This window comes from Chaetura pelagica, unplaced genomic scaffold, assembly GCF_000747805.2.
Source record: "Chaetura pelagica isolate M959 unplaced genomic scaffold, ChaPel_1.0 scaffold48, whole genome shotgun sequence".
Taxonomy (NCBI): domain Eukaryota; kingdom Metazoa; phylum Chordata; class Aves; order Apodiformes; family Apodidae; genus Chaetura; species Chaetura pelagica.
The window spans coordinates 3,557,450-3,580,692 of NW_009954241.1; the positions used below are offsets into that span (position 1 = coordinate 3,557,450).

A 23,243-nucleotide genomic window follows, 5' to 3' on the forward strand; every position below is an offset into this window, starting at 1 on the left:
ATGCTGATAAAACTTAGGTCTCTCCTTGGCTTTCAGTCAAGCAAAAAAGGCAAAAAAGAATGTGTCATGGTCAATACCAATAAGTTTTGATAATGGAATAGAATGAAAACTCTTGCTAAAAAAGAATCATATACCAAGCTGGTACAAATGGAAATAAATCATGTCATGCTGTTTCACATCTTTTTTAATCAGAAATAGCAAGCAGAATTCACATGTTACTTCAGCTAGGGGTAGCTGGGTTAACTATTTTTCCTATGAAGAGTGTGCTGTTTGTATCTCTATCAAAAATCAGCATGAGGAAGGGATGGTTGAACTCAATGATTGGAGGAAGGGACATTGGCATTATTTCAGCAGCTGTTGCTGCTGCTGCTTCAGTGCCTCTCTCATCAACATCCAGAGCAGCCTTATGAACAACCTAGGAAAAAAGAAAATAGACAGTCATTCATTCTAGGCAGACAACAGCCACCTGAGAGATTATTCAGATCCCTTTTAAAAGTAGCTATGGTATGGAGAATCCACTGAGAAGTGAGCAGAAGCAGCAGAGATGTGAGCTGTGTTGTAGTCATGGCTGCTTTAAATAAGGACCAGGATGGAGCTAATGAAATATCCTCAATAAAAAAATCATAGAATCATAGAATCATAGAATCCTAGGGGTTGGAAGGGACCTCGAAAGATCATCTAGTCCAACCCCCCCTGCCAGAGCAGGGTCACCTAGAGTACATCACACAGGAATGCATCCAGGTGGGTTTTGAATGTCTCCAGTGAAGGAGACTCCAGACTGTTTTTTTTCTGTCCCAAAGACTGGATGAAGGGCAGAGGCTGCAATTTTAAGAGTTTGTCTGCATACCCAAAACTGAGTCTTCAGGGTGGGAGGACAGGCTGCAATGCACTCGGGAGCACTAATGGTTCACCTCGAGGAGCCTGGACTTGATGTTCCTCTTACGTTCCAGATACTGGCCAAGAAATCTTGGCCCATACCAGTCTCGGAAAAAACAGGTATGCAACGAACCAATCTGATCTCCTCTGTCATCAAAGGCCAAACTCCACTAGTAAACTTGCAGGGTGAGGCCAGGGTGGGCCCTGCTGCAGGCAAACTAGAAAGCTGAGAGCTGTATTTAGCTGGTGTTTCTGGACGCTACCACACGGGGGTTTTCCTGCATGTTTGTTTAAGAAAAGAGAGGGCCAAAATCCATAGACTTACTTTAGAAACCTTCAGCTCTGGGGCACCGGTGATGCCAGACAGATCTGCCTGATCCGTGAACACATCCACAATTCCCATCTTGCTAAGGGTGTTGGATATTTCATAGCTCCCAGAAATAGAAAATCTGGGAAAGTAGAGGCTCACCAGGCTGTTAAGTAAAAGAAACACAGAAGGTGGTGAGAAGGATTTCTCACTGAGGTAAATGGTGGTGAGGAAGCTGTGTAATTCACATGAGCGTCAAACCCAAGCTGGTTGGACCCTGAGTGTCCAGTGAGTACTAATTAAATTGCTGGTGCTTCTCATGGCAATACAGGCACTATAGTTAATAACAACAAAAACAATAATAGTAGTAGTAGTAATAATAATAATAGCAATATCTATTTGGTGTTTTGCTTCAGCAAATCTGAGAGCACTCTGCAAAGGAAGACAGTAATGAAAGCACCTCTTCATAGTTTGAGTAGGTGATGTGAGGAGGTGACAGCTTAAGTTGCTCAACCAGGCAGAGACCTGAAGTGGGGCACAGGCAGGGTCTGCTTGGGAAAAAGTGTGGCAAAGTCCAACACTTCAAAGCAAAGCTGTGGTATTTGGCATGGTTCTAGGGATGATCTTTGCCCTGCACCTTTGGACACCTTATCCTCTAATTGTCTTCCTCCCTTGGTCTGGCCATGATCAAGTTTGCCCTTGACTGTGACCCATCCGTAGGCAGCTCTTGCTTAGTGTTCTTTCTGTTGGATTTCTCTTCATGCACTGTCTAGGGATCCTTGGAGCCTTCAAGTCACCCACTGCAGTGGTTACCCTTTAGGTAGCTCAAGTCTTCTGCTGTCTTGCTCAGAGACAGCCTTTGCTGAATAGCAAAACAGTCATGATCCAAACCCCACTGCTGTAGCCTTTATGTGATACTGCCCAGTGCACTAGAAGATGGTGGGACCAAGTGTATTAGCACTGGCATCAACACAATAGTAGAAATGAAATTGTCATTTGGTTCTCAGCCTCTCCCTCCAAGTCCTATGTTGATCTTGAAGGACATTGCACCAAGGATTAATTTAGATAAGGATTTTTTGATTTTGCAGCTGAGAATTATAATTTTTTATTTTTCACATCTGAGGTATCACTTTACTAGCTCATATCCAATATGCTATCCATTGTGTTTTTATTAACTGTGCTGGCATTTCTATAATGATGCACCAAGAATCATGGGTGTGAACTGCACAGCCTTATTAGTTGTGAATCAGGGCAGAGCTTGGTAAATTAGGCATGTATTAACTTGTATTAACTTTATATTACTCATCTACTGGTGCTAAGATCTCTTCCCGCATAGACAAACAAGATTGTAAAATGTGTTAGGTGATGTTAATATCAATGGTAGGAGCTAACAGAATCTCATTAGATTTTTATAGTTTCAAAAACAAAATGCCAGAAAATCAGGACACCCACAATTAATCACTAGACCGTTCTAAAATGTCTGTGTGCTGCAACAGTTCTTGTAATAAGGTATTTATGTAGGGCATATTATGTATGACTGCATTACTACAAACTGTTTAAGCTATGATTTATTTAAGGTTTACATGTATGTCTGAGTCACAGTGTGTCAGTGACATAGGAGAGATAAAACACATTAGCTGAAATCTCAGTATAGGAAATTTGCCTTAGAATTGTCACCTTCCCACTCATTCAATAGACTATTTTAGAAATGCCAGTCTAGGCTGGCTCTCTGGGACTCCTGGGAGCCCATCGAGGTGGCCTCTGCTCTCATGAGGGGAGCAGCAAGCCATCAACAAGAGTGCAGTTAAATACCAACCAGCTGCAAAATTTTTGCAGCTGAGGCACACAAGCCAAGAATAACCCACCCAGTTCCCAGAATCAGTAAGCTCATAGTGTTTGCATTCCCAAAAAAGGAAAAAAAGACTATAAATCTTCGTGCCGCTACAGCTCACTGGCAGAAGTTTACCTCTGGAAGAGATGTTCTGCCCATTCCTGGATGGTTTCCTTGACCAGAGTTTGTTCTAACTGCTTCATTTTCCCTTTTGTTGGCAGAACCAGAAATGCAGTAGCACTCCCGTTGTAATGAAGCCGTACCACGGTGCATGACCTCTCCTCATCAAAATAGAAGTCGAATCTGCCTGTCTGGTGCATCATGGGGACTTTCACTGTAGTTTCAGCATCCACAAAGAACTCCCTTTCTTGGGTATGCTCTGGATTAAAAGGCTTTTCCCAGTTGCCTGGTACAGAGAAGGAAAATGTAACTGAAGATCCCATCATAAATTTAATTTTATGTAAATAGTAATAATATGCACCTATTTGCCCCTTTGTTAAATTCAGAGTTTTCAAACATAACATTTTCAAATGTGTACCACAGTAAGGCAAGAAACATTTACCTGGTCAAAATAGTGCATTAGATTCCAATTTAGCTTTATTTTTCAGATGCCAGTAATGAACTAATTAGGCATTTTCTTTGTACCTACCACTACTTTTCTGTTCAGGTTATCTCAGTGGCCCTTAATAAGTTGTCATTTAAGGGCTTATCTTATGTCATTTTTGTACTCATATACTGTATGCATTTCATTTCCATTGACTTTAATTATAAGCCTCCATTTGTAGATAGGGTAGGAGCTTGTATCTGAGTTCTGTTTTGTCAGGCTTAACAGCACATAATTTAACCCACATCCCCTTTATTCCTTAAAATGTCCTCCCCCGTTCATCACTGGCTTCTTCCATATATAAATATGTTTTTCTATATAAATAAAAGACTATGATATGGAAAAAAATATATAATTATGTAGTAAATTAGGCCATTGAATCATGCATCCTTCTAAAGAGAGGCATTAAAAGCATTAGGTCATGCATGTGTCTCTGCCTTCACTGAAGATAAACGTGGGGCAATTGGAGTTACAGATAAACCCAGAAAAGCAAGCTCAAGCTGCGAGGGAGGCTCCTGCTTGGATCACAGCTCCTGTGGCTGCCACAAAGAGAACCAAGTCTGCCCCTGGCTGCCTTTCCATGCCATTAGGGGATCTTCCAGTGCAGCAAAGAGCATTTGAATTTTCCCCCAGAGCTATTTCCTTTCCAAATGGGGGAGATGATTAGATTGATTCGTAAGAGTGAGTAACGTGAATGCGACTCCTAGAGGCCTTACCTTTGAAGAAAACAAAGCTAGCCAGAAGCATTACAGTCTGTGGATCCATGTCCTTGACCAAATTAGTTATTTTCCCATGTGTTTTCCTCTCTATATAATCATTGATCTGCTTCTCAGCCTCCATGGGATTGTTAAAGTCTGTGGTAAAAGTCTCATGCTGATACAGTGCTTTGGCATCATCTAAAAACTTTTTGAGAGGTTTCAGCTTCTCTGTTAGAAAGATGGCATTCCCCATGTTGAGCTGGACCCCACCCTCAGGATGGCTCAGCATGTGGATAAGGTTGTGGAAGCCTTCATGTATCTCTTTCTCCTGAATCTCTGTAAGGTTGAAACTGAGTCCTTCCAGGATCTGAGTCTGAGTGGTTGATCTAGCCCCCAGAGCTAGCATTGCAAATGCAGTGGAGATGCTTACAGGAGAGAAGAAAATGTTCTTATTAGGTGCCTCCAGTGCAACCTCTTTAAAAAACTGAAATGCAAAGTCAGCATTGTTTGGCACTAGTTTGAGACAAGCGATTGCTTCACCTCCATCATGTGTGTGGTGTTTAGGTTCATTTGGATTATGTCCATTATGGTGGTTGGGTGGAAGCTGACCAGGGGCAACAGCTTGAAGCCCAGCCAATAGCAAACTTATGTAGAATGTGATCTTCATCATCTTGCATTAAAATTCTATGGAAAAAAAAGAGAAGCTCTTGTTAAGGTATGTAAATTAATTAAATAGACATAATTATTCTGTCATTCCCACTGAATAAGAAATCTTATCTTTCTTTTGTTTCCATGTTCTCCAACTCCTGCCAGATTTTTTAAATTTTCCCAGGCACCCTGGCAAGTCTCTGCCAACTCTTTCTGTCCCCCATCAACCTAAATACCTACAAAGGCAAAATTCAGAGTGGTTTAGCTGAATAAACAGCACCCTCAGCAGGCCAGAGAACAGAGCATATCCCATCAGAAGACACACCATTGCTAGTCACGGAAGGGTTGTGATACCATTGTGCTTTTGACCCTAATGGTCTAAGATAATTCCTGGAAAGCACCTTATAAAAGAAGTCTGGAGTGAGTCAAGGGAGAAAGAGGGATTTAATGCTCATGGGCAGCAACTGATAACTACAGATGAACGGGATGTGAGCAAACAGGCATGAAGGAGATCTTTAAAGAAACTTTGTGGTGGTTGGTGGTGGTGGTTGTTTTTCTGTAGCAATCCAGATATGAAGCCCTGTATCTCTAAGGGAGAGGTGCTCTTTCCTTCTGAATGAAAATGAGGTAACACTTTAAATAAGAACCTGAAGCAATGTGTTGTCTCTTAATAGACAAACCAAACCATTGGAGTGGCTTCACTTTCAGCACAGCAGGAGTCAATGTCATTTTAAAAAAAGGCCTTATTTTTATCAGATGCTCTACTGGTCAAAGGACAATACATTTTCAACCTGTTACACTTGGCTGTAGTAGCTGCATTCCTTTGCAGGTCTGACAACCTGCACTGTATAAACTTTTACAAAGGGACCTTGGAAATGTGGATATGAATGTCCCAGTGGGCCTCATTTCTGAGGAGGAATCTAGGGCAAAGAACCGGTGAGAGAGTTGCAAAGGAGTTGGGGAGATAATGAGCCAGATTTGCTAAAACTTGACAAGGAGAGACATATTAAACAAGTTGCTCATTTCTGCTCTGGCATGATTCAACTCGAGAGACTGTCATCAGAAAGCGCTACACTCAAAGTCCTGCTTTCTCCATAGCATCAGAGGGAGCAATTTGTGTTAGTGCTTGAATATCCAGTTACAGTTAGACCTGAATAAGAGCAACAAAATATTTTTGAGCTATAATCAAACGTTCAAACATTTATATGTTTGACATATTTCAGAAAAGCAGACCTTTCTGCAATAACACCTACTGTGTTACTGACAAATGGAAGGGTCCTTGGTGACTGCATTTTCAGTTACTGTGCACAGTAGGTTTCAATTATAGTTTGGAGTCTGATGTTGACATTGAAATGATAGTTCTCAATATATCTATCTAGTTGTAACTCAACATAAGAGCTCCACTTCTGAATATTTAAAACCGCTATGTATTAGTACAATACTGCAATGTATTAGTCAGACTTTGAAAAGAAATCAACTCCCAGACAAAAGCATCAGAGCTAAACCTCATCTATTTCCATATATCCAGCAGGCCGATTCAGAAGCTGCCTCTGGATACATAATTCACTGTGAACTATTTACTCAGCTGCAGTCATAAGTTATTAAGAATAACAAGAATACAAGAGAATGAAATATTTCATTTTAAATAGAAGTCGCCACCTGTTCCCTATCTCATCACATTCAGTATTTATTATGGAACACAGCAGATAGATAGATGGACTTTTCTATACACACATTTAACTGCCAATTTCTATTTATTTGGAATGCAAAGTAAACATGAAATTTACCTGACCTGTCCTCAAAATTATGTCTAATGGATATAGCATGGTTTGGCTGTAAATGTTCTGTAAGATATTAGTTACAGTTTTCTGAAAGTTTTTTGCCTATTCTGGTATTTTTGCTCTATGTAGTTAAGACATGTTTGCATTTTGTGGTTAATTTATGTACTTTCATGGAGTTAATTTCATTTTATTATAGCTCTGAATTCACAGATAATTAAATACAATCTGAATCATCCATCTGTTACTCAGTACTGGCCAATCACAAACAGTCAAGACTCATGAGTCAGCCCTCACAAAAAACCTTGATAATGGTTGATTTAAAAATCGTAATATTTTAAAAGACTCAGCAGCTGCAGTTTGTAGAGGTCTTTTTGTCATATGAGCCTTGAAAATAGAAGTGGCCCAATTTATTAGGCTCTTCTTTGAAGCATAAAGGTACTTTTATAATAGGATTTATATTCTGTAAGCTTTTTGAATTTGATTGGGGTTTGTTACTTCATACTTGATATTTACTCTTCTGTTTGATATTATTGTGGCTTCTAAGTTAACAAGTGATCAGCCAGTGATAAATTGTGAACAGAGACCCTGTCAGTATGAAACAGAAAATGCAGATTCTCATACGGTCTTAATGAATGAGAGCTTTTCCTAGCAAGCATACTTGCTAACAAATTATTAGAAAAACAAAAAACTAAGAACCTATGCTAAAAAGCCCTTAGGAAATTCCCTATCTGAAGGGGATTATTTTTCAAGAAATTTCCTTTTTTAATATAAGCTCCAGAAAAACAGTTTGTCCATAAACATGGGAGTAGAATCAAAAAGCTCCTAAATTCTAATTCCAAGTCTACACTGACTTGCTGAATAGCCTGGAGGAAAACACATTTACCTCTCTGCCTCTTTTCTTCTTTTTGTCTATGCTACGCAATGACAATATATTTGTGGTATTCAAGAAAGGGCTGCTTTTATTAAGAGCTTTCATTCAAACCAGACAATGGCACAGGAGAATGCCAAGGCCTGGAGGGCAATGTTCCTTTAAACAATTTATCTATAATAGACTTGGTGATAACACTTGTTGAATATATTACCTCTTCCCTATTACACAGTCTTCCTTACCATGCAACCCAGAATGGCAGTACTTTTTCTGGACTGTATATCCTAGAAAAGAAATGGAGAAAACTGTAATTAGCTGAAATTATCCTAGAATAATTCCACCAGAGGAGCTGGAAGTGAACTGGACTAAATGTTCTGACTAAAAGAACTTGCTTCATTGAGGATATAGCTGATTTGTCTGCTTTAGGGTTGATTTTATCTCTATGATTTGGAGAGACAGTTTTGAAGACAATTTTCTGCCTTTAGGGTTCCATGTAATGGTCCAGGAGATGAATATTCATCTCATGGTGCTCTCATAAGGGATCCTCACTGATAATCACATTTTGGACAACATGAAATTTTGCACTGCACAAAACATATACAGGCAGAAAACAGAAAAGCTGTTTGCTCACCAGATGGTGCTGCTTCTTGCTTCTTTCCTGATTGCTTCTAAATGAGGAAATCTTAGAAGTCCAGGAAGCTGTACTGTGAAGACATCAATCACATGAAGACATGGCCCACCACCAGCAGTGGCATCTGCTGAACTAACCTCAGCTACTCAGGGCCATAAAAGAAAAATCACCCAAGCACACAATAATGCCACAAAAGGATTTGACTAGTCACATCTGTGTATGAGAAAATGACCTCAGAAGCTTACTGTCCAGGACCACCCACTGACAGGAGCACCAGAAACTCACATGTGCTTTCTTAGCTGGCCAGAAAGCTGTGTGCTTCATTGTATGCACCTGCTCACTCTCAGGGGCTTTTCCAGGCAGATCAGCTGGACATTAACTTCTCTAGTGGTTCAGAGTTTTGATGCCTCTGTGCTTGATAGCCCTGTAAAGATTGCAAGCAAAAGCCAAGGGCTTGGATTTTGCAGAGAATCAAATCACTGTGTCTATTTCACTAGAAGTTATTCTTTTGCAGCAGAAACATGGAAGCCAAGTTTACACTCTCTGTTAGAAATGTAGGTGACTGTTCACAGATCTGTTCCCAGTGTCATCTATCTTCCGTAGGACAGATTTGTATGGGAGAGCTCACCTGGGAAGCACACCCTCCAAGAGTGGCATCACCCACTTCTAGGATTCCTTTTACCTGGAAAGAGGTGAACATGAGCTCTCACTCTTCTACCAGGCCACCATCAGTATTTGCTGTTGATCCTGAGCTACTGCACATACTCAGGGATGAAGCATCACTGAGACCAGAGGAAGAAAAGAAGGTAACAAAGAACCAGTGGAGTGGTTAAGCAGTCAGGTGGGACAGAGATTTTCCTTCTCTCTGCAAAGCAGCAGCAGTCCCAAAACCAGATCTGAACAAGTTTCCAATTTCTGCTCTTCTGACCACTGACCAGTCTCTGACTGCATGAACATGTTGGCCTTCATGTGATCTTAGGCATGTGCAGAAAACCAATTTCTCTCCTTCCTTCTCAGTGGTACTATCTACTCAATGTAATGCAATGACTAGAGTAATATGGAGATGGTTTTTTTATCTAAAAGTGAAGCAGACTTTAGATATCCCATTTCCTAAGTAAACGTATTTTTTGGAGACCTTGAATATAAAAAATCAGCAGAATTATTTTAAAAGAATCAACAATAAATTTAAAAAGGACCTCTAGGCACCCATCCTCAGGCTTTTAATGGAGGAGAGCCTATTTCCTCTAGCAGGAGGTACACCTGGGCAAGACCCACTTTTAAGTGTTTAGGATTTGCTGGCTCCAGAGACCACATTGCTTTCCTGCAAGGCAACTAGACACCCCACTCTGGCTTTTAGATTAATAGTCCTCTCAGCTAACTGACAATGTGCAGGCAATTCTATGCCCAAACTGTGATACATATCTCCTTTATATCCACCTGACCCAATAAAAGCCTCTTTATCACTGGAACAATTGCTAAAACCAATCTCAGTACAAGATACAACCCCAGGAAAGACTTAAAATCAATTGCATGGAACAAGAGGATACACTTTTTAAGCCTCTATAGGAAACTAAAAAAAAAAATAATCACAACTTACAGCAGCTTCCAAAGATCCTGCTCTCTTCACTAGGACTACCCTGCAGCTCCCCCTCTTATTTATATTGTTAAATAGCATTATGAAAGCAAAGCGTCCTCTAGAAAACATTAACCAGGGCAGACAAGTATTATTACTTTAGGAATGGTGCAGAGTAAACAGTGAAGACAATTTTTTGGAGGAGACACCTGATTTTTGCTGTACATGCATGGCCAAACCCTGCCCTTGCTTACAATAGTCGTAAGAGTCCTCTTGCATTTCTGCAGATCTTCCTGCTGGGAATCTAGCCCCTCACTCTAGCAGATACTTCACATGAGTCATTAACTTTTGTAAACTGGATGAATTCACACAGTAGAAGTACTGAAATGAGTAAAATTAAACACATACATAATATTAGACAAAAGCCTGAGGAAAAGACAGCTGGATACATGCTGCAACAAGGGCTCATCTTAGTGTCTTGCACAGATACTTCCTCTACACCAGGCCTTCTATAGCTTTTTATTTGGCATACTTGTTTGAAATGTTGCACTATTTCCAATTATCTACATTGCCATTAGTAAGGGCCAATTTCTGGGGACATCACTTAGAAACTTAAAATTAAAGCAGTAATACTTTCAGATCATCTAGTCCAATCATTAACCTATCACTGCTAAGTCCACCACTAAGCCATGTCACTAATTGCCTCCAGGAATGGTGACTCAATCACTTCCCTGGGCAGCCTGTTCCAATGCTGCTCCAATAACCCTTCCCATGAAGAAAGTTTCCCCTGCCACAGCTTGAGGCTGTTTCCTCTCTTCCTATCAGTTTTTGCTTGGGAGAAGACACCAACCCCTACCTTCCTACAACCTCCTTTCAGGTAGCTGTAGAGACTGATAAAGCCTCCTCTCAGCCTCCTTTTGTCCAGACTAAACAACTTCAGTACCTTCAGCCACTCCTCATAAAACTTGTTCTCTTGACTTTTCTATAGGAATTTAAGAGGAAAAATAAATGAAATAAAACCTAATCCATCTCAATCTCCAAAGTTATATGCAATGTGATACGTGATTTCCCTCATTTATACAACAGTTTCATCCAATCATGTAAATTATCCTGAAATCTGAAGAGACTCTGTTTCAATATTTGATAGCAGAACATGTTGAATATAAACCTGCAGCCCTTTTTGTGTAGGCACCAGGCTCATGTGAGCACTTCTCTGGTATTTTGAAAGACAGTTCAATAGAAACAATGCTGTTAGGAATCCTTCCATTTGCTTCTCTTGGTCTAGAACATTAGGTGTCTTACTACTTTGAACGCCAAGTTACTTTGGGGTTTTAAATATTGTTATTATTACAATAATAACAATACAATCTCACTTTCAGTACACTGACAGCAGGAACAAGAGTCATCCAGCATGAATTCCCTTGGAAACTGTCTGGCTATAGTTAAAAAATGATTAATTATTTAAATTAGAAAAACTGTACACTTGCTCCTCTGGCAGAGAAAGAATTCTTTTAAAATATTTAACTAATTACCCTGAAAGCTATTTTAAAACATGATGGGTTGTTCTTGTTCTGATTGTGCCCTCTGAGGTACAGAGAGCACATGAGTTGCTCCTACAGTAGTGCTGAGATGATATGTCAGTGTGAAGCTGGTGAAGGTTTTGTCTTTTGCTCCATTGCCAGGCCATGTTTAATTTGTGGAGCTCTGTTTCTCACAGTGTTTCAAGGGGAAATGCACTCATGGTTACATAAACAGTTCAGCAATGACCTGCTGGAACAAGCCACCCACAGCACCAATACAGGTCAGGTACAACGGTGTCAAGTGTTTGCTCCAGTCCTTCCAAACACAGACAGGGTAGACCTCCACCTTTAAGTTGTTTCTTCCCTGATTTTATGCTGTACATGGTTCTTGCCCCCTGTCAGCCCCACACAGTAAGTCCAGGCTCACTCCAAAGCTGAGTCTCACTCAGATGTGCATTCCAGCCCAGATAAGGAAATGCACACATAGCACTGTCCCCCAAGCCACCACGAGTCCCTACATTTGCTTTCACTCTAGCACCAGTTTCTTTCTGCAATGCAGTAAAGACACTCTGGATCCCAAGGAAACTTTTACTTTTCATAATTTCCAAAATTTGGCTTTGAGGCTGTTTCCTCCTCTTAGGCTGTGGTTTCACTGCTTTAACCAGACGGAAGTGGAGGATGCCACTGCTAGAGGTGTCTCAACTTCCTGCATCTTTTCCTGAAATCTCTCCAGGATGGTGAGGGAGCTGAAGATCAGGACAAGTGGAGAGAGGCTGGGAGACCTGGGCTTGTTCAGCCTGGATAAGTGAATGCAAAGAGGGAGGTTGTACCTGCTGTTCTTCCCTACATAATGGACTATGTTAGAGAGAAAAGGGAGCCAGAAGTGCCCAGGGGTAGTGTGCGAGGCAGGGGATGCAAGCTGTGCAGGGTAAATGCAAAGGAGATATAAGGAGAGTAATGCTCACAGGGAGGCAAAACACGAGGGCAGGTCACCATGTAAGGCTGTGGAACTGCTGTCCTTGGAGGCATCAGAAAACTGCTTGGACATGGCCCTGAGCAATCTGAGCTAGATCCCAAGTTGGTGCTGCTGTGAGCAGGTGGTGGGATTGGATGACCTCCAGAGGTGCCTTCCAACCTAAGTTATTCTACATTTCTATTCAAAATGATTTGGCTCTCAGGAGTCCCTGTCTCCACTCACACTTCAGGTTTGCACTTCACCTGCAAAGAAACCTGCCACTGCTTCTCACTTCATGACTCCAGAGGCTTTTCCCTGAAACACTCTGCCCCTGGAGAGGTGTCATCTCCCTCATCCTCTGGCACACCCCAGCAGCACTAGTACAAGGCAAACAGACACCATCCCTCCTGGCTGCCCAGACACAGGCTCTGCCAGAGCACAGGCACACAATATGCACACTGGGAATAAACAAATCTGGTGGACCATCTGCCATGCTCCCAGCAGGCAGCACACAGCCCTCTGTGGTGCCGTCTGGGTTCAGGCTTGCAGCACTGCTCAGGACTGTGCTTTTCCCCTCAGAGACTCCAAAAGTTTCTAGCAATAATAGCGGTCTCAGTAGGGATCCATAGCTGCCTTCATTTCTCTAGACTAGCCTGTAATTAAGACCTGATAATGATATATTTTTTTTGAAAGCCTGTGTGGGAGGAGAGAGGGAAAATTGTGAACCTTAGAGCAAGCAGTCTTGAATGGGCTATTTCAAAATTAGAACTAAGTCGTTGTCAAAGAAACACGTGCTACTGTCATTTTCCTTCAGATATCTCCATTAAGTTGGTAAGATTTCAGCTGTGCCCTTAGCGGGGTGTTTGAGCAGTTGAGATTCAACTCCACTTGCTTCCTTAGAGATGCAAGAAATGTGACTGCAGATGTCTCAACAGGTCAGATGCTTTGCTGTCTAGCCTCAGGACAAGACAAACCATCTCCAAATATTAACTTGCATGATTGCAGTGGGGAGAGCTGTCTCTGATTATTGACAAAATCCTTTAGCATAGAGAGAGGAGTCTGGAAAATGCTCAAAAGCATAATTTTTTTGCACATTTACACTTTTTTATTGTCTCAGTAGACTCATGTTCTGACTTCTTGTGCTGTGAATAAACAATATATGTGAGTGGGCCTGAGAACAAATGTTAATGGTTTCTTACCTTTTATCATGGGTCAATTTTATTCCTCTCTGTGTCTGTTTGTGATTGTTCTCTCTGGAGAACCATAAGGAAGATGAAGATTCAGTGAACTTGTTGCTTTTATGCTTTAAAATTCTGTGGTCTGAACATATTCAGTGTTAGATCTTTATTTTTATAACAGTTGTTCTTTCACCAAAGAAAAGCCCTAGGTTTCTGGCAGTTCTAAAACGTCTGCACATCTCTTGCCCTGTGCTGTCAGACAGATGATCCATAAGAGATTTAAACCCTTGGATGCTGCCCAGGGGGCGACAAATTTTGCACATGCCCTGTGGAAACAGTTTCTTCTTTCAAATCCCTCCTTGAGAAGCAAACCATGTCTGCTAATATGGCTTTAGATCTCTCTGAAATTACTAGGAAATTGGAGACTGACCTAGCAGCCTGAGAACTAGCTTATTATTTAGCTTGATTTTAAGCCCCATAACTCTACCACTACCTGTGTGTTAGGCTGATTGCTCCAGCATTTGCGTTGTCTTCTCTTCCCCAGAATCTCACTTTTTTTCCTGTCTACCATCTGTAGTGATTATGATATACTTAGACATCTCAGCAACAAGTAGTATGGGATACTGCAGGTTATAAAATTTGGGACTATTGCATGGGCAGGCACCTCAGTGGGACACATTAACTAGAAGTTCCTGCAGTTAGGAAATGCCAGGACGAAGGTGGCTGTGCTGTGCTTTTGGGTCAGAGACAAGACTGCTCAAGTCCTGCTCACCTGACACTGATCTGACATTGCATTTCTACTGAGGAAAACCTAGAGGTCCCCTGTTCCTGCTGCATCCTCCCCCTGGGATACACTCTGCTTCCCTGTCCTGTCATACCTGGTACCATTTTACCAGTGGTGGTAAAAATACTGAATCAGCTACACCTGGAGCACACCTTGAGAAAGCCCAAATGCTCCTTCATGAAAGATCACTAAAACCTTTGAAAACGGTTTCTGATCTTGCATCCATCTTGTAGTGCATTTTTCTGTACTTTATGAAGGAATATGTGATGTAAGGCAACAATGCCTTAAATATAACCTAGCTATTGCTTAGCTAAGCTCAGTTATTTCCTAATAACAAGGCTGGTTACTTCACCATTGCAGGGGATTAAGTTGGTCCTATGTGTTGGGTTTTTTTTAGTAAAACCAATTTCATTTTACCCTCCTGCTTTTTTTTTTTTTTTTTTTTTTTTCTTGCTATTTATCATCTTGTTACTTTCTAGATGCTTTACTAATATTTCCAATATTTTTCCAAGAATAGAGTTGGGCTGAGTGTTGGATGACCGAATGAAGATATTGGCACAAATTTAGTTTTACTTTCTTGTATTTAGAACATGTTTAAACCAGTATCAGCTTACTCACACTACATAATCACCCATCTGCTCTGGAAATGCTGTGCAGTGAAAATTATTAGTTCCTCACCCTCAACTTCAAGCTTAAAATGTACTGTGGTGATCTGTTAAACTCACAGAAAATAATGTAAACCCACAGAAAATAATGTGTTCAAGAGGAATCTCTCCAGGATTAACTTCTAAACATTCCCCCTCGTTTTTTAACATGTGACTCCTTCTAAATAGGGAGTCCCCATCTTCTTTGTAGCCAATCTTTAAATACTGGAACATGCTGATAAGATGTCCCCTAAGCCTTTATTTCTCAAGTCTGGACAAAACCAGTTCACTCAGCCTTTTTTCCTGTGTCAGGCTTTCCAATCCTTTGACCCCTTCCCAGTCCTTTGTGGCCTTTTTCTGGACCCTCTCCAGCCTGTCCACATTTTTTTTGTAGAGCAGGGACCAGAACTGAACGCAATACTCCAGGTGTGGTCTGACAAACACTGTATAGAAGGATGATGACTTCTTTATCTCTGCTGGTGATACCCTTGTTGATGCAGCCCAGCATCCTGTTGGCTTTCTCTCCTGCAGCAGTGCATTGTTCACTCATACTGAGCCTGTTGTCTACTAGGACCCCCAGGTTCCTTTCCACAGAGCTAATCCCCAGATGGGTAGATCCCAACCTGTGCTGTATTTCCTGGATTATGTTTTCCCATGTGCAAGACCTTATACCTGTCTTTGTCGAACTTCAGAAGGTTCTTGTTAGACCACTTTTCCAGCCTGTCCAGGTCTTCATGCAGGGCTGCTCTCTCTCTCAAAGTGTCCACTTCCTCACTCAGTTTGGTATCATCAGCAAAGTTCGTCAAGGTGACCATCATCCCGATCACTTATGAAGATAGCAAACAGTGTTGGACTCAGTATTGATTGCTGAGGAACCCCACTTGTGACAGGTTGCCAGCCTGAAAAGGAGATCTTTACTATCACCTAACATGACTGATCAATCAACAATGATTGGTGACTGAATATTATTATCTATTCCAGATCCCCATAGTGCATAACATTTTTCTCAGTACATAAGTGGTAAATAAAAAAAGATAAATCTCTCTGGGAAGGAGGTGAACTGGATGATCTATAGCATTCAACAGGAGGCAACACAGATTTTCAAAACTATTTGTGCCAGGTAATTTAGCCTTATTTGATCTTTTTTCTTTAGCAAGCACAATGTTACTATAGAGCTCTTTTACAGCTGGGCAGCAAACCAATTGGTGCTGAGGACCCACTGTCTCCACTAGACTTGTTTTGGGGGAATTTCTTTTTGGATCAGGTGTGTCCCAGCACTAAGCAGACAACCTGGGAGGTTCTGGAAGACATAACCCTGTCCACCTTCTCCCAGACAACAGCTGGCTCCTGCCCTAGGTGTCTGGTGTCCACAGAGCCTATTATTTTTGCCTTACAGGCATCCCACATTTCTGACTGGTTTAGGCAGGGGTTTTTTTTTGTTTGTTTTTGTTTTTGTTTTGTTTTTTTTTGTTTTGTTTTTGTTTTATTTCTTAATCCTCCAGTCAAGGGAAAAGTAAACTGTGGTGCATAATGCAGTGCTTTAAGCCCATCTAAAATATTCAGGGAAAAAGGAGCAGCTGAAGGGTTACTTATGAAATAGCTTTTCCCCATGGCTCAGAAATTCTTCTGGCAGTTTATCTTCTGTTCTCTATCTTCTTTTGTGCTTTATCAAGTGGGGCAAAAAACTTGCTGACATTTCCCAGGGAAGATAACCATAGATCACCCTTGTCCAGGGTGTTCATAATACATTGTCCTCCTGGAGATAATGCACTTGTTTGGTGATCTGCAGGAAAATCCACTTCCTCAGGGAGTTCACCAAAGCTTCTCTCAAGTTGTCTTCTAGCAATTGGAGATGGAAAATCTTGTGTTTTCACTGTTAGGTGTTTGTCTTAATCTCCAAAGAGAACAAAATGTCAGCTTTTCACATTTTCTCTCTAAAATGAAAACTGAAAGAAGAGTCAGGAAATAAATATTTTGTGTCAACAGTGTGGAATGAAAAAACAAACATTTAATCTTTCCCAGAATAGGAAACTGAGTTTTGCTTTGCACAGACCGAGCAAGTCTTCATTGCAGTGTGAGCTGTTCATGGCTCACTAGGGAGCCCTTACTCCTCAGCCACATTTCAGCTAGTCTGCAGTTCATCCTGATGGCCAGAGATAACCTGTCCTCAGGAAGGGCCAAGGGAAGCTGCTCTAACCTGGCAGTAGAATGCAAGGGATGCCAGAGCTCCTCTGCGCACCACAGCTCACAGGATGCACTGCACTTGGTCAAATGGCTGCAGAAACATGTTGCCAGCTGATACCAGAGAAAACAGTTGATTATGATTTTCGTGAGTGAAATGTCTGCCAGCCTATACCCATAGCCATTAAAAATATACACTTTGTTGCAATTATATTGGTTTTGCTGAAAAGATTGCTTCAACATAAATCTTTTTCACTTGTCCCCTGGTATTTTTATCGGCATCTGGACTACATTTGGAGATTGCACTGTTGTATTTGGGAAGATTACACAAGCTTGAATGCTGCTTTCCTTTTGGAGTTTCTACACTGTGGCATTTTTTTCTTCAGAATCAGAAATACTGTGGTGTTCTGAAAAAAAAGAAAGAAGCAGTAACAGTTTATGATAATCTTCTTTTTTGTCATTTCTATTTGTTCTTCATTCTTCCTTCTGACCAGAAGTACTGACTGGAACATTTGTATTTATTTGTAGTACATGTTAAATAATGTATACAGCTACAGGTATACTATATAATAATATAATTCTGTTTCTATGAGAGCTATACAGTGCAGCTCTAAAATCTCCATTGTGACCATGAATTACGAATTCTTTTGGTAAATCTCTGGTGATAATCCCCTGTTGGGTCTTGTGCAAGTATCTGGCAGTGAAATGCACATGGATTATTCAACAGCTCTTCAATTAATTTCTCAACAGTTTTAGAACAATTTATGTCTTTACAAGTTGCTTAGAGCATTATTTGAAAAAAATTGCTTTGAAATAGGTGATCAGCCACCAGAACTCCAGATACTCTTCCTTGGGAAAAACCTTTCCAGCTTCAAACATCTTTAGGCAAATGTGAAAACTTTTAGAGTTGAGACTACAGGTAGCATTAGAAATCTGACACTTTTCAGGCTTTTCCAAAGCTTTTAGTAGGATTACTGGTATTTCTGACCTCAATAGAGCTCAGAAACATATACTCATCATATTTAAACTTGAGTATTTGCAAATTAAGATCTTTTAGAAGTACCCCTAACACTATTGCTGAAGCAAATGATAGAACAAAACTGGCCAAGAGATCTTTTTTTTTAATGCTTTCTTACAAATGTGTTGAAGATACACATTTCTTAGAGAAAGAGTGACTGTTCCTGTATCCATAAATGCTTGTCAGTGTCCACTACATTGTAGCCAAAAATTGCATGCTGCATCTCTCTGAAAAGCTGCAGGCTGATGTCTCTGGGTTGTATGTCAAGCCACACTTGTGGTTTAAACAGCTTTCCACATTTTTATGGCTCTACATAAGAGACTCCAAGTACTGGGTCAGGAAGGACCACAAGTTCTCAGAAGACAGTGCTTTCCTCCAAGGTGTCCCTGAGCTGGAGTCTTTGCTCACAGCACATCTGCTGAGTGCGGGGCAGCATCATAAATTGCTCCCAGGACCTCCCTGGCACCCCAGAAGTGGCTGGGCCTGAGCCTGCAAGACCTGGGTGATATCAATTAGTGAGACGGGGCAGGACTGCACAGACCTTTCTTGCACTGTTATTCTGCAATTCAGAAAAATATTAATGCTTTGTCTATGGGATCAAACCCCTTGGCTCCTTCAGTGATTTCCTCATGTATTGTCTGCTTTTTTGTAGTTACTGATTTGCTGCTCAGTTTTTGTGAAGTGCTGAAGGTCACTAAAGAAAGTCTCTGCTTCATAAACATCTTTCAAACCTGTAACAGCTGCAGCCACTTATCTGTGAACACTAAATTTCTCATGTTTAATTTTATGAGAACATTTTATGAATAAATTAGAACCTTAAAGAGATTACATAATCTTTTGCCTATCTCTTTTTCCTCAGCTCTCTGGCAAATTAAAGAAAAAGCCTTTGGGTGTTCAGCTCAGCATGGCAAATCTCTCACCCAACACTAACACTGCAAAAGTAATGAAGGCACTGGTGGGGAGAAGAAAATGTTTCAGAAAATATTGTTGTTTGACTTACACATTGTGCATTGTCAGACTGGTTGGTATCTCTGTGATTATCATCTGCATCCAAGCTACTGAGCAAGAGGGATAGTAGCAGTGAAGGATCCCATGAAGGCAAAAAGCATTATAAACACTGTAATTTTTGAGCTTGCACTTCGCTGTGGGTCAGGGAATTCAGGAGGGCAAGTGGGTTTGCTACCAACATGATGTTGCTTCCATAGAATCATAGAACATGCTCCAACAGGTCCATGGCTTTTTTGTGTTGAAGAACCCAGAGCTGGACACAGTACTCCAGGAGGGGTCTCACCAGAGTGGAGCAGAGGGGCAGAACCCTGCTGGTCCCATTTCTTTTGATGCACCCAGGTTATGGTTGGCCTTCTGGGCTGTGAACTCACATTTCCAAATTACATCCAGGTTTTCATCCACTAGTACACCCAAGTCTTTCTCAGCAGGCCTGCTCTCAATCCCTCCATCCCCAGCTGTATTGAAACTGGGGATTTCCCATATTTGCTCTGGTTGTGTTATGGGATACAAGGAATCCACCCCACTCTAGTAAGGCTTTTGCTTTTGGCTGGGTACCTTCCTAGGCCTGGAGAAAAATGCTTCTTACATTTCTGTTCAGCTTATCCTACCATCTATGGATTCCTCTGCCACGTTATCAGCTGCCTGTGCAACCCATGACTTTTGTCTTTCCAGCATGACTCTTAAGTTTTGGCTCTACATTGTATGGATACAAGCTGGAAAAAACTCTCCTTTGAGAGTTCAGTCTCACTTTCAACCAGAGCTATTCATAGACTTGAGACAAGAAATACACAGAATTTTTTTAAAGGTAAAAACAAGGTGTCTGCCCAAAAGCAAATGTAAAGATATCTGCAAAGGGGGTCTTGAGACATATTTGTCAGTGTCACATTAACTTCTGTATTTCCTAATATCTAAACAGACAGTTGGGCAAATTCAGCATTGATTTAGTTGTGTTTTTAGCTGACATTGATTGTATTTTGTTTGCTACAAGGTGATGATCACAGACATGTAGCAAACAGACCCAGATGATCTTGACCATCACCATGAGTAACCTGGGCATGCACAGATACATCCAGGATAATCTGGCCAAAGAGTGCACCGTGCGCTCTGATATTAGCAGGCAAGAGTTTCCCCATGTCTTTTGGTGAAATGTCCTGAAATATCTCTTATTGAGTAAAAATGCATTTTTACGCCTACTTTCATTGTTAACCTTGTTTTGCTTGTATTGAGAAGACTTACGTGATTTTATTTGGCCTCCTGGCCTTATACTTTCTAAAATTATTTATAACATCTCAGAAACTCACCCAGCTATTGGGAAATGGTGGTCATGGAGGTGACTGGAGATGGCAAGCTAAAACAAAGAGCTGGGTGTCACTGCCAGTGGTTCCTTTGTGCCCCTGAAAGTTTCAGTTTGTGGAAGATCTGGTACTCAGCCTGGCATTTGTTAGAGACATTTATTCTTGCTCTAGTCAATTATTTCCAATGCAAAAAGACAAGGTCAGAGCAGCAGAGCTCTTTGGGTCTGTCCTGTTCTTCTTATTCCTTAAGCTGCTGAATAGTGTTTTAAACCCAGACTATATTATAAACATTAACCAGACCAGAGAAAGATAATCATTCCTGAGGAACAGCAAATAACATAGATATTGCCTGTGTTTCTTTTTCCACAAATGCCAAGGGACTTGGCACTGGAGTTAAGTCCAGATGGTGGCCAGTCACGAGTGGTGTTCCCCAGGGCTCAGTGCTGGGGCAGCTCCTGTTTAACAACTTTATTGATGATTTGGATGAGGGGATGGAGTGCACCCTCAGTAAGTTTGCAGATGACACTAAGTTGGGTGGGAGTGTCGAAGTGCTTGAGGGCAGGGAGGCTCTGCAGGGGGATCTAGACAGGCTTGATCAATGGGCTGAGGTCAACTGCATGAGTTTCAATAAGGCCACATGCTGGGTCCTGCACTTTGGCCACAACACACCCCAGTGGTGCTACAGGCTTGGGGAGGAGTGGCTGGAGAGCTGCCCAGCAGAGAGGGACCTGGGGGTGCTGATTGACAACCAGCTGAACATGAGCCAGCAGTGTGGCCAGGTGGCCAAGAAGGCCAAACGAATTCTGGCCTACATCAGGAATAGTGTGACCAGCAGAACCAGGGAGGTGATCCTGCCCCTCTACTTGGCCTTAGTGAGGTTGTACTATGTACAGTTTTGGTCATCACAGTATAGGAAGAACATTGAGGTGCTGGAGAAGGTACAGAGAAGAGAAACAAGGCTCATTAGGGATCTTGAGAACAGGTCTTAATAGAAGAGGCTGAGGGAGCTGGAGCTGTTCAGCCTATAGAAGAGAAGACTGAGGGCAGACCTCATTGGTCTCTACAACTACCTGAGAGGAAGTTGTAGTGAGATGGGTGTTGGCCTCTTCTCCTTAGTGACCAGGGATAGGACAAGAGGAAATGGGGTCAAGTTGCACCAGGGGAGGTTCAGATTGGAGATTAGGAAAAATTTATTCACGGAAAGGGTGGTGAGGCATTGGAACAGGCTGCCCAGAAAGGTGGTGGAGGCACTGTCCCTGGAGGTGTTAAAAAAATGGGTGGACGTAGTGTTTTGGGAGGTGGTTTAGTGGTTAGGGATTGCAGGGTGGATGGTTGGACTTGGTCTTAAAGGTCTTTTCCAACCTTGATGATTCTGTGATTCTATTAGAAAAAAAAAACCAACAAAAAAACCACCTTTTTGTATAGAGTGAGGTTAGCTTAACGAAGAAAGAAGAGCCTCTGAAAGGATCAAATTCTTCTGTCAAAACTTTTCTTAATCCAAATGTTTTGTGTTAAGTTGCCCAGAGCAACTGCTGAAACTTTTGCTGAGTCTACTGAATAATTTCTCTCCAAATATTTTTTAGGTGAGAAATTAAAGCATTTGGTTTTGACAGTTTCTGAACTGCAAATGTATTTTAAAATGCTTCTTTCAAATTTTGTCTGACTCTTTTAATACCTCCCCCAGATCAGTAATGCACAACCTATCAGCTGGGGTCAGACAACCATGCTGATCAGCTGGAGAACCTTTCAGTTCATTTACTGTGAAAAGAAAAAGTGGTTTTCTGATGACATTTTTCATTCAAAGGGCAAATTTGAAACTGGTTATTAGCACCACTCTGCCTTGGTGTTTCATTCACTCAAGGGCAGATCTGAGAATGAAACTGGTGAGGATTAGGGAAGGGTGTGAAGGACTATGGACAAAAATCAACCTGCCTCCAAAAGGAGAGGCAACCCCGCACTCACTTCAGCAGCAGCTGAGTCCAGCTACTGATGATTGAAACTGCTGAAGCACAAGGAATAGATGACACAAATGATGCATGGAAAATTCTGGTAATCAATTGCTGTGAAATATTATTCATAGTATTGCTTTTAAGAAATCTGTCTGAGTTTTGCATTTTTTCCTGCTTTCTTCCAGAGTGTTTGAGAAGAACAATATTGATGGGTGTGAGAGAGCAGATGGTTCCAGGTGTGAGATGGAAATCAATCACCTTTTTCAGTCAGAGAAGCCCCTGCTTCTTTTGCACTCAGTATAAGCAGAGGAGGGTGATTTAGCAAGGTGAAAAGTGGAGTTATTTGCTTAGTAAATTGAATTCACATTTGCAGAAATGGTGAAGAAAGAAGGCTGTGTTTCTGGTCAGGATCAAGAAGGGAAATTTCCAATAAAATAGAAGTGGAAGAAAACCAACAAGAAACCACAGATAGCCCATGAGATAATGAACTGCAATGTGGAATCTCTAGGCATCTAAATCACATGAAACTATAAACCCCTTTTGTTCATAGACCTGAAATGTAACACTTTGTGAAAGATCCCGGCTCCTCCCTGGTAATGAATAGCTGGTTGTGTTCCTGCAGATTGCGAGTTGTGGGCAACAGAGAGAGAGAAGGGTCAGTAGGACATGCAGTGCTGTCTTGCCTTTGTAGTAGGAGCATGTTGGACCCCTGGTGCTTTTTTACCAGGAAAGCCAGTAGCCAAAAAAAATTAAAAATCAGCATTGATCATTATCAGCAAAACAGGCAACATAAATGTATATTGTTTATACTATTTAGCCATCCTATAATATTACTTCTGCCTATGCATAAAGCAACGTACGAGAGGCATGGACTGAGTTACACACTGTAACTTT

General features: G+C 41.3%; 1 protein-coding gene across 1 annotated transcript; it reads right to left on the reverse strand.

Annotated features, from left to right (window-relative positions):
• Positions 1 to 220: 220 nt before the first annotated feature.
• LOC104394202 (alpha-1-antiproteinase 2-like) lies at positions 221 to 9,871 on the reverse strand. The gene is made up of 6 exons (XM_010003763.1): positions 9,842 to 9,871; positions 8,927 to 9,026; positions 4,335 to 5,000; positions 3,150 to 3,420; positions 1,202 to 1,349; positions 221 to 415 (listed from the first exon to the last, which is right to left on the reverse strand). The coding sequence occupies exons 3-6, from the start codon at positions 4,984 to 4,986 to the stop codon at positions 221 to 223; spliced, it is 1,266 nt and encodes a 421-aa protein (XP_010002065.1). The 5' UTR covers positions 4,987 to 5,000; positions 8,927 to 9,026; positions 9,842 to 9,871.
• Positions 9,872 to 23,243: the final 13,372 nt, after the last annotated feature.

Coding starts and splice junctions, on each gene's coding strand:
- LOC104394202 (XM_010003763.1), bottom strand. CDS start 4,986: ATGATGAAGATCACATTCTACATAAGTTTGCTATTGGCTGGGCTTCAA. Junction 1,350..3,149: donor GCAGAACATCTCTTCCAGAG/GTAAACTTCTGC, acceptor TTTACTTAACAG/CCTGGTGAGCCTCTACTTTC. Junction 416..1,201: donor CAGAGCTGAAGGTTTCTAAA/GTAAGTCTATGG, acceptor CTTTTTTCCTAG/GTTGTTCATAAGGCTGCTCT.